Here is a 12568-nt window from a genome sequence, read left to right on the forward strand (position 1 = left end):
TATTTTAACGATTACGTTTTAATACTCTAAAAAATAACAATATTCTTTTTACGCATAAAAATATAACTTGACGTAGTTATTTAAGTGCTTTTTTCGCATCGTGCTTACGTTTTGAATATTCAAAAAGAACTGCAACATTATACTCTATATGATTTAAGCAAGGTCGTCTATTTTTCTCGTAATCGGAGGATGTGGTTTTGCGAAGGATGTGGGTAGTATTTTGGCTTTAAAAAAGTTCTAATTTCATCTGATCTGTCGTGATTAACGATCGATCTGTTTTTATCAGGGCAATTGAACGTGCTCTTAACAACATCCTGTTTACATCCTCCGGATTAACTACTCCGATAGATACAATCGCAAATCTTATTATTCATTATTAAATCGATATTCTTACTTTCCTTCATTTTTCCTCTAAGAATCAATGATTTTTTAATCAACGGGAAAAAAGCAATTCGATTATTACCAAGAAAAGTCTGATTTATAAGTTCGTTATTATTTTTCCCCGAAGTTAATAGAAAATATTCGCTTGAAAAACTCGCAAAATCCTAATCTCTCTGCATTATCATAGCATGTATTCGCGTTTTAGTTTAGCCTTCAAACGTTTATCGCTAAACTAAACGTAAAAGGTATTCGATAGACCAAATAGAATAGCAACGTAGCGTTTCGCAACCTAAGTTGGACTATTTGGTATGCATTAGTATTGATATCGAATCCGCCAAATAGAAACGGATAACGGATAACGGATAACGTTTTCTTCCTCGGACATGTTTCAGAACAGGAAAGTAAGTTGACTGATGGATATAGGTGGCCTTAAACGTGACCGTTATCGGCCGAATGCACGTACGATTACGTCTACATGGATATCCCTTGAACTAAACTTACATAAGTGTTAATATGTAGATAAAAATATATACGAATATAGACGTATATGTAGATCTAAAAAGACACGTATGCACGCGGCACACATACATATATAGAAATGAGTCGTATTAAGCACCAACGATGTACGGCTTCACCTACGATATTTCTCGTTGAACGAAGGCACTCATACCCTGACGACGCAACACACTTGCGTTCTCACGTTCAATCAACCGTAGAGTATTGCGTTAGCTCGTAGAGAGAGAGAGAGAGAGAGAGAGAAGAGAAGAAGCAGAGGGCCCAGTACACGTTTGACCACGCTGCCGAGAACATCCTTCCACAACTCGTGCGACGTTAGCCAAGAGAAAACCGGTTCCGAGGATCTTTCAACAAAGATGCCCAATTGTCCAAAGTGCGGCAAACCAGTGTACTTCGGTATGTGTCACGTTGAACATGCTGATCGTAGAAGCCGCGTCTTTCATTTTCGATCATTTCATCTAACGATAAGTAGGTAGTATCTTACTTATGGCAAGGGTCGTGAGAAACTTTCCGATCTTCTCTCCGATTTACTCGCTAATATCTTTTACCTTCCGTAATAATGTTACAAATTGATTTAACAAATTTACTTCCCTCTTATTCCTCCCTAATGATGATTTACGAGCATGAGAAAGAAAGATAGAGAGGAGAGAAGGATAGGCAATTTGATGAAATTCGTCCATCGCAATCGAAGTTACTACAAATTATATAACAAGACGAGTTAGTGGTAATGTAAGTGTCGTCTCGTGATAATTGCGTTAGGCGAATCGATTAACTTCGATATTAATATTCTATCGTTTTCCGTCATCTTACCCACTCGTGACATTTTCCTCAGAAAGGAAAATAACGAACGTCGCGTTTTTTCTTTTTTCTTTTTTTTCGTTTTCTAATATATTACTCGTGCCATGTAATTTATTGAAAATTTATGAGAAACTTAGACGAGTAATACAATCTTGTCGGATTATAAATTAGATATACGTAAGCAAATGACGGCATCGATGATGTCAGGGTCTTGGACCTCGTGGTTTACCTTAACAAAGATTATGTCAGCGCTTTCGGCGTATGTAATCAAATATGGAATATGAGAACTCGCCGATATCATTGAATGCCTCTCTCTCTCTCTCTCTCTCGCTATATGTATATTTGTTTATATTTTTTTTTACCTCTTCGTTTTTTATCTATCTTCTTTTTCGTCTTTTATGTATGCGCGGAATACTCGATCGAATGCATAAATATTAACGAAGAATGGGCTCGATAGGAATACTTCTTCTCAATTTTCCTTTGCATATTAATGAAATATTGTAAAAATGAAATTGTAAATATTTTTTTTCTTATTTATAAAAGTATAGTATTGACTTTTTATTATCTTTTTCTATTGTAAAATGTATCGATCTTAGGAAAATGCATATGTATTGCACGAGTATGGATATAGATTGTAATTACGTAAATTATACGAGTCCTTGAACAGAAAAAAAAAAAGGACATTAAGAACGGAACGCAAATAAACTAGATAGTAAAATGAATTATTCACGAAACTTGCGATAAACAAATAGCCAGAGTCACGAGTAATTTACACGTGGTGGTGGGTGGTAGGTGTTCCTACAAATTCTTCATTTGTTATTGAAGAACGTAAAGTTTAAAATGACTCGCGGAAAATTATTATCATTTGTACATTTAACAATTGTATAACATTATTTAAGTATGATTCACGTTTAAAAGTAAAATTATAGGAAGTAGACAAGAGTCCATATTGCGTGCAATAAATGCATTATTCGTAAAACTAAGATCACGTATCAGAAATATGATATTCAATTGCAAAGTCCCGAAATATGAAATAATTAGTGATCCTCGAGTTACGAAAAAGCATTCGAGCATACTTTATGAGCTCTTCCAAAACGTTTATTAACATATTACGATAATGAAATAAACTCCTTGAACTTCGGAGTTTTTTGCAAAGGAAAAAAAGGAAGAAAAAAAAAGTCGCGTAAATACAACGTAACTATAATAGTATACAACACGTACACGTACACGTACGTATATACGGATATAGTAGCGGGTAATGAAAATAAAACTGTATGAATAAACGTGGACACACACACACGCACACACGCGTGTGGCGCATACTGCTAGAAAACACGATGCAATAGTATATACCCTTTTTTTCCATCCACCGGCACACTTAAATGTAAAAAAGTTTCGTATTAAGGCGGGCCGCTTTTAATTGCTCGCTTCCTCTTTCGAGTAGCACTCTTTTAAACGGCCCGAAAAGGTACTATTAGCGTTGAAAGCAGATTTTTCTGTATGCGTTTCTTCCATGCTTCTGGCAGCCCACCTACGTCAGCCATCGCTGGACGCATTCTAATTGGTGCAAGGAGGGTAGAGAATGAACGAAAAAAGGTGCTGTTAGAGGGGAAGGAAGAGAAAGAGAGAAGAAGGTTAGCGAATTAGAGAAATGACTCTTCTTTACTTGTCAAGTAGTGCGGAGTTTGAAAGGAAGAGGAAGGGTCATTGGCCTAAAGGCCAATGCTTAAAAGCTTAACAGCAGCACCCGGTGGTAGACGTTTTTCGCAGGTGCGAAACTCAATTTTAGGCTGATTTTAGCTAAAACGGAAATGCGATAGTCGTAAGAAAAGTTGGCCAACGTTGGCTCCAATCGTAGGGCGATTAGAATGAAGATCTTTGCATTTAAGCTATTTTAGATTATTCGTTTAACGATTCTTACGTTCGATGACAAAGTATAAGGATAAATTTAGAACGAAATAAAACTACGAAATAATGCGTATCGTATTTTGCAAAACAACAAAGACGACAAAATGCCCGGCCGCGTGGACAGTGACAAAGGTGCTTCTCGTGCTCTAGGGGGAATCGAGTAATAGGTAGATGATGATAATAAGACGAAAACGAAGGAAAAGTAGAAGAAGAAGTAGAAGAAGAAGAAGTAGAAGAAGAAGAAGAAGAAGAAGAAGAAAAAGAGAGAGGAAACTGGTTTGCAGAAGAATGGACCAAGCTGCTGCGGTAGTCGTGGCTATGAAACGACTCGGCCGGCTGAGTTTCGAGAAGGAACGGAAAGAGAGAAAGAAGTTGGTGGTTGAAGCGAGAAACGCTTCTTTTTACATGCCTCGACTCCCCCGAGCAAGCGAGATAGAAAGAAAGAAAGAAAGAAAGAAAGAAAGGAAGAAAGAGAGAGAGAGAGAATAGTCCGGGTTGCGTCTGGGATTCGCGGTATACCGTATGAAAAGAACGAGCGCGATAGAGACGGAGAATGAGTACGTGTGTCTGCATGTACGTAGGTGTATGCAGGGGTAGGAGGTTGGCTGGGAGGGTGGACGGTCTGCCGAGGAAGTAAAAAAGAAGCACGGGGGTGCAGGGAAAAAAAGATGGAGGAGAAAAAGTAGGGGGATGATGTTCCAAGGCTATGCAATCAGCAGCCGCCGATTGTTTGGCGCCCGACAACTCTGTGGGGGTTGCAACGTGCTACTGCTGCTGCTGCTGCTGCTGCTTTTGCTGCTGCTGCTAACGCAACGATCCGTGCTTGCACACCGTCTTTTCTCTCTCTCTTTCTTTCTTTTTTTCTTTCTTTCTCTTTCTCTTTCTCTTTCTCTTTCTGTGTCTGCCTTTTCGCGCTGGCAATGAACGCCAGCGATGCTTGACGATTATGCGCTCGCTTCTCCGCCGGCAGATAATTAGGAGTTAATTAACTAATGGCCCTTTATGCACCGCACCCTTCTTGTCCGCCGAACTCGTTCTCTCTTTCCTTCTCGTTCTTCTTCGTCTTCTTCCTCCTGAATGGTCGCGTTTCTCTACTCCTCTCGTAATTTTTCAATTCCCCTCGTAGCAGCGTGTACCGTTCTTTGTGTTTCTTCTTAGACGAGAGCGGAGGAACGTTTGAATGCATCCACCAAGCCGCACGCCACCCACACACCACTCTCCTCTTCTAACTCTTACTCTTCTTCTTTTCACTCGGTTTGATACGCCGTAATGGCGTGACACGAAGGAAAAGCAAGCTTCTCCTTCTCCCCTTCCCCATACCTGCTTTCTTCTTTCTTCTTTCTTCCGTGTTGCTACTTTTCGCTGCCTCCTCCTCCTCCTCCTCCTCATCTTCTCGAGAAATCCTAAAACGAACAGTATTTTCGAAAAGAAACTTTGCTGAAAGTCGGAGAAGATACGTGCTCGTTGCATCCGATCTGAGTTAATCAACCGATAGTTTTATTTCCTTATTAAACATTGCACTCAATTCATACGATGAAATTCGTTAGAGAATGAATTTCTCCCCTTGTAGAGAATTAGAACAAAGATAGATAATACATACCGATCGATCTTTCGTAGTCTAACAATAAGATACCAATACTTTGAAAGAAGAAAAAGGGAAGGATCGAAATAATTGAAACGAAAAGGACCGAAGAGCTTATCGAAGTGTTTACTATACCTAATATCGCGAAGAGGAATGATAAAATATTGACAAGAGCGTTGCTTTTGTGGAGTCGTTTACCCCGAGGTCAAGTCGTGACGAAAGAGTAGTAACGGTGATGGTGATAGTAATGGTGGTTGGTGGCAATGGCGATGATGGTAGTGGTGGGTGGGAAGGAAGGGATGCTCGGAAATATTTCTTATTAAAAAAGATTCGCGACGGACGGTCGGTCGGAGAAATCCTTTCGTTCGTTCGTTCGTTGGTTCGTTCGTTCGTTGGTTGGCTGGCTTGACCCGAATCGAATCGTTAGAAGGATAAATATTTATTAAGAAGCTTCTCTCGGGGGAGAGGGAGAAGCTGATGGCGGAGCTGAAGTAGCTATTAATTGGAAAGACGAGAATCGCGCGAAAGAGAGAAAGAGAGAGATAACGGATACGGTTCTCTCTTGCTTTTCAAAAGGCATCTTTTATCAGTTGACGTTCGTTTAACCCGATCGACGACAACGCGATCGCGTGTTGGAGGAAGAAGAAACGTATACCATCTATAAAGAGTTCGAAACAAAGATAAAGACGGAGAGAGAGAGAGAGTTCTCCGTCCGCTCGAAATATAAAGGAAATCTCAGAAGCCAGCGATACTCGAACCAACCCATTCTTCTTTCTATCTCCTTCTCTCTTAGTTATATCTCCTTTTCAACGATCGACGATACGTAAAAATGCGTAAATAGACGTTTTCATCAAGTATCTCTCTCTCTCTCTCTCTCTCTCTCTATTCTCTAACTCGAAGGATCTTGCTCGCCCACGCACGTGGGAATTGAACGTACTCGGAAAACATAATACGGGCGAAGGGTTAGTACGAAAGACCTCGGCTGAATGAAATGCTCTTCGAGATGGCATCTCTCTCTCTCTCTCTTTTTTTCGCACATCGGAGATAGAGATTTTTGTGAGGGCACAATTTCGTTCTCGCGCCTTTAATCAATGCTACGTGCAATTCGATGACGATCGTTCCCCATCGGGAACGGGCCATTCAATTTGATAATTACGAAATTGCTAATGGAAGAAATTCTCTCTCTCTCTCTCTTGTAACTTCTCCGATCTTTCCATTTTGATCGAAGGCACGGAAGCACACGAGGGAACGCGCGTCGCGACGCTTTCCTTTTCTTCTTTTCTACACCTTTTTCTTTTCTTATTCCGTTCTCTCGTTTCCGCTAGTCGCGTCGACGTTTCCCGTTTTTCCAGCTTTTCTTTCCTCTTTATTTCGCACTTCGTTTTTTACACGCGAAAGGAAAGGATACGTAAATAGTTGGATGAATGATGAATGGTAACAGATGCAGATATGTCGGTTTTACGGTAGAATATTTTTTTTCTCTTTTCTTTCTTTTTTTTTTCTTTTTTCTTCTTTTATTTTTTTTCCTTTCTCTCGGTATTCTTTCCTAACTCCAAGTCTATTGTCTTTTGACCTACTTAAGCTCCAACGATAATCCAAATTATCGTTTGGACCGTACGATGGATACTCGTGAATTTGAAACGCTGAAAATTCTTGAAAATTTATTGGCGAATTAAGAATGAAATCGATGAAATATGTCTAGAAATTTGTTAATATCGTAGGCAAATTAATTATACTATTCTGGACAATTCGTTGCGTTTCCAATTAATTCTTTTTCGTCGCTCTCAAAGCTAAAGGGTTTCTCAATCGAACACACCGAAGGGTTTCTTAATCGAACCAACGTAGGGCTTTCTCGATTCTTATCATGCTTGTTAACTTTGATTCTCTGTCATTCTTATTTTTATTTTTTTCTATAGCCGAACGGAAGACTTTTTTGGGTAAAGATTGGCATAGTTCGTGTCTAAGATGTGAGAAATGTAACAAGACGTTGACACCTGGTAGTCACGCGGAACACGAGGGTAAACCTTACTGCAATCATCCTTGTTATTCGGCCCTTTTCGGTCCAGGAGGTAAATAACTATTTGTTAATAAATAAAAAAGAAATTACTACAATAATGAGACATAAAGTAAATATAAAATACATTCAATTTTATGAAACACAATGAATCTTTTCTTATATCTGAACAAAATGGAAAACAATAAATATTAAATCGATCGATCTATTCGTTAATCCTTTGAACTTGATTAACGTTAATCATTTCATTTCAGGTTTCGGAAGAGGCGGTGCAGAGAGTTACATTTACAATAAATAAAATGAAACATTAATAATAATGTGTTCGCGTTCGTTAATTCATTAACGAACTTAATACTAGTATTAATTGTTATGAAGCTTGTTGTAAGAAATATATCCATCGGTATATATATATTTATGTATGTATGCATCTATTAACCCTTTGCACTCGAGAGATTATTCTCGGTAAGCACCCATAAACCGGGCAACTTACGAAATAATAGGTCATTTCGAGATAGCTCTAAGAAATTAACCAAATATGCGGAAAATCGTTTCGAGTGCAAAGAGTTAATTATTAAGTACAAATATTCGAATTGAACCGAATCGACTGTACACGTTGGAATATACAAAACTTTTAATATAAATTAGAAAAAAAAATATATTTTATGTAACGTTGACAGTTTTAAAAAAACGTGTCTGTCGCTGATATCCTAATGAATTTCAAATGAATATCAAATGAATTCTAATTTAAATGATTCATGCGATACTTACAGGTATCAGAAGAGACAGATCCGAGCTTTCGCGTTTCTCTTTGTATAATTTGTTTTTAACTCGACGATAAATAAATAAGAAAAATAAACGAAATAAAGAAAAGTGGGGATAAATAGAAAAGAAAGAAAAAAAATGATTAGCACGTTGGTCATTGCATATCTGACAAGAAGTGATATTGTAAAATCCACACAATTACATGATGTGTGAGTATTTATTTCTCGCTCTCTTTACAAGCTAAATTGGAACGCATTTATCGAGATAAGGATCGTCTTCGACGCAAGGATAACATCGTACTTTCTCTCTCTCTCTCTCTCACTCTCTCTCTACCTCTCTCTTGTATTTTTTATTAAAAGTTCATCATCGTTCTCTCATTGCTCGATCATTCTCGTTACTCCTTCGCACGCGCGAAGGCAACTTCAATTTGGAAAATCGATCACGTACGGAGATGGGAACGGCGATGCAGGCCATCGTATATAAACCTCTCAGTGTATTTATTTAAAAAGAATTTACAGAAATCATTTCATTCTCTTTCGATAATTCTTTTGTTCCATTTGTTTCGTTATTTAATACGTACGTTCGTTCTTTCGTTCGTTCGTTCGTTCGTTCGTTCTTTCTTTTTTTCTTCCTTTCGCAATAATTATGAGCAGGATGAGGAAAGTAAAAAAAAAGAATGAAAAGGGATTTCGTTTGATTGAACAAAAAAATACATGATATCAAAAGAAACGTAAAAATGAGAAAGAACAAAAATTAGGCAGATCCTTCCCGAAGTAGCTGGATCGAAAGGGGGTGGCGATGACGGTAGGAATGATGGGGTGGGGGGTGGATGAGAGTGATTGACGAACGTAGAAAAGCAACGACAATCAAATCAATAATTCAAATAATTCTTATAAATTCACAATTTGGATTTGCTTGTCGGTGACTCGTGAGAATTTTTTATCTCGCGTTTCTATTCTTCTTCTTCTTCTTCTTCTTCTTTTTTTCTTTCTCTTCTACGCCATACCTTTTTTCCCTTTTACTTCCGTTATCTTTAATCTTCTTTTTCTCTCTTTCAATATCCTATCGACTCATATATCGTTATTTTCCAAAATAATATCGTGTCTCGTTTCCATTCGTTTCCATCGCATGGATGCAAATGCAAACGTAACCGCGATTTATACAACAGATATAGCTACTTTCTTTTCTTCTTCTTCTTCTTATTCTTTTTCTTCTTGTTAAATCTCTTCTTTCTTGTATGTTTTTTTTCTAAACGGATTCTTTGGCAAAACTTATTACACATAGGTCGACGTTATAATTAATAAATAATAAAGACATTAAATAATAATAATAATAATAATAATAAAATAATAATAATGATGTGAGACGACGATGATGATGATGATAATATCGTAATAATAAAAGTAATAATAATAATAATAATATTAATATAATAATATTGTAATAGAAATAAAATAATAAGAAGAAGAATATTGTAATAATCGTGAGACAATAAAATGAAAGTATAGAAAATAAAAAGAATGATAATAGTAATAATAATAATAATAATCAATAATTATTACAATATAATAATAATAATAATAATAATAATAATAATAATAATAATAATAATATTAATAATAATCAATAATTATTACAATATAATAATGAATGAATTAACAATTGAAAAATACATATTTAGGGACGTGATCTTATGTCTGAATGAATGAATGTAAGACGCTCTCGACAGGGACCGCCACTGGTACCGTTTTCTCTTTTTGCCCTATGGTAGAATAAAAGCGGCCCTTTTCGATCGGTAACAACCCAACGTTTCCCTCCTCGTTATCGACCAGGAAACTTTGTTTCTTTCTCTCGAAACGTCGAATCAACGACGACAAGAAAAAAAATGTTCGTTTCGCTTAACAATTTCTTCGTAATTAATGATCGTTATCGTCGTTGACAAATAAATGTGACAGAAGATAAAAGAAAAGAAAAAAAAATGAACGTACGAAAGCACGATTCGTCGATTAAACGAAGGTGTCTTTTTAATAAACAAAGAACAAATAGAGTCGAATAAGAAATAACAATAAAAGAAATGATGTTCGTTATATCGTACGTACACGTTCGTATTTCAAAACGAGTGGAGGGAAGAACTGCGTCGAAAATGTTTTATAAGTTTTGTGTATTTTTTGGTGTATTTTTGGTTTATGAGCGCAACCTCATAGTGATGATGATAACATCTTCGTCGATTATTTGGATTATCATGGCGAAAATTTGGAACAAGTTTGGATCTTCGAGTCGTTGGGTAAACCTTTATCTAAAATGCGACATCAAATAAATTGATAAATTTGTATCGATCGAAGATCGAACTTGTAGAATTGCTGTAGGGGTGAGAGGGTGTTAATCATTAAGATATGTTTTTTCGTCTTAGATTCGTCAAAGATGCGTCCTGAATTTCGAGGAAAACTCTCAACTTTTTATACTAATTAATCATAGCAATGTACGAACGTAGACATTTACAGGAAACCTCTTTTATAACACGGAATTTCTACAATATGTTTTCATACTAATTGTAAGATAGATCGAGAGTTAGGGAAAATTAATGACCTCGATATCGCGCATTACAAATTCTGCTTTAGCAAGTATCTTACTATTTCAATAAAATATTATATATATCGTTTGGAAGGGAAACTTATTTTTGCTATAAACTCTTGTTTTCGTATGACTCGAATTCGCAAAACAGAGGATTTTTGAGGAACCTAACGACCGTGTTATATCGGGGTTACCTGTACGTAAGGTACACATGCGATCTCTTCCTTCGTTAACGTTAGCCATTAATTACGAGTGTTCCGTAATTGGCTCGCTCGTTACCGGCCAACGAAACCGCGGAAGCGACAAGCGACTTCCTCGTTTTAAAAGTAATCGAAACGGAACGTGTAACAACGAGCGCAACGAATACGTACGTACGTATATATATATATAATATATATGTATATATATATATATATATATATATATATATGTAGATATATATATATACATATATACACGTGCAATTATTATTAATTAAAATTATTTACATAGAGATAACGATCTGACATTCTTTCCTTTTTTTTATATTGCAATTAGACATTCGTTCTCGAAAATAAATTTATCGGTGGCTTAATAAAAAAAAAAAGAGAAAAGGAAAAAAATATTTCTTCGACATCGAGTTAGCGCTTTCGTTCCGCCAGCTTTTTCGGGTTATATTTTCTACGGAATAACAATAATGTAGGATTCGTGAAAAAGTTAGGCCGTTGGATCTGACTGGACCGGGTCTTCCGCTTTCCGGGCGACTGCACTAATCCTTCAGTTATCCAGGTCAACTTCCTCGCGAATGCCTTGAGGTGCACGAATGAATTGAGGTGCACTATCCCACAATAAAATACGAAATAATATTAACGCGTTAATTAGACTCTTCTTCTTCTTCTTCTTCTAATTTAAAAAAGAAATTAAAATTAAAATCTGCCGATATATCCTGTGCATTACTCGAGGCGGGAAACGTATGCACGTGAATACGCTTATGTACATGTCTTGAAAAAAAAAAAAAAAAAAAAAAAAAAACAGGAAAAAAGAACACGAGAGAGAACATCATTGAATATATATATATATATATAGAGTCGCACGATTTTGAAAAATGTCTCCGACTGACATGAGCGCGCGACGGCGTAAAAACATTGCCATCTTTTGTTTTTAAACGACGACGTTCACTCACTCCTTATTACTTTCGACGATCCGCGTGTGGTCTTTGGTTTCTACAAAAAATATATATAATATCCTTAACAGTAGCGATCGCGCGTTACGTCGACTTCTGATTTAAAAATCTCAATAAACTTATCGATTACTCTCTGCTATACCTTTATATCCTTAGGGAAGGGAAGGGATTTGAATTTTTAAGGATTTTATGGAACGGGCTGATAAGGAGTAATGAGGGGAGGTGGTATTTCTCGCGCGGACTACCAACGCTTTTTTTTTTTCTTCCTTGCTTACATAGGTATACTTTTCGATTAAATGGTGTCCGTATTCATTTTCCTTTTTTTTGTTTTTTTTTTTTTCTTTTTTTTTAACATTCCATACCTATCTCTTGCTTTTATCGTAATTTTAAATATGTCTTTTTTTTTTCCTTTTTTTCTTATTTTCTTTTTATCTCATTCGAATGGAAATCGAATAAGGACACCATTCGAATTGCGTTCGTAAAATTTTCCATACGAGAGGTTACTCCCGAGAAGAATTTCCTCATTGTACCTTTCCAGTCGTAGTTTGTGAACCCAGAGACAGGTGGTACGAGGATCAGCGCTCGCGAGCAACGCGTCGTATGCGTGCACGCGCGACGCAACGCTCTCCGATCGCTGATTGGTCGGCCAAATGCTCGCGGCAAATTTTCAAATACGAATTTCTTCGAGCGGGAAAATTGAAGCGATAACGAGCATCGAGTCAACCTATCAGCGCGCGTCGCGCGTCTTTCGATAATTACGCTATAAACGAGGATCGTTAAATTAAACTATCTAGCGGCTGCGCGCGTCCTAACGAAGAAAATCTCTAACGCTGTGCGGGAAGGTCTTTTTCTCTTTCCTTGATCTTCGTTCTTC

General features: G+C 36.9%; 1 protein-coding gene across 1 annotated transcript; it reads left to right on the plus strand.

Annotated features, from left to right (window-relative positions):
* Positions 1-1053: 1053 nt before the first annotated feature.
* On the plus strand, positions 1054-8060 carry LOC122521099 (cysteine-rich protein 1-like). Its single transcript, XM_043641540.1, has 3 exons — positions 1054-1293; positions 7102-7254; positions 7454-8060. The coding sequence occupies exons 1-3, from the start codon at positions 1254-1256 to the stop codon at positions 7495-7497; spliced, it is 237 nt and encodes a 78-aa protein (XP_043497475.1). The 5' UTR covers positions 1054-1253; the 3' UTR covers positions 7498-8060.
* Positions 8061-12568: the final 4508 nt, after the last annotated feature.

Source organism: Polistes fuscatus, unplaced genomic scaffold (assembly GCF_010416935.1).
Source record: "Polistes fuscatus isolate 324 unplaced genomic scaffold, CU_Pfus_HIC Scaffold4, whole genome shotgun sequence".
NCBI lineage: Eukaryota > Metazoa > Arthropoda > Insecta > Hymenoptera > Vespidae > Polistes > Polistes fuscatus.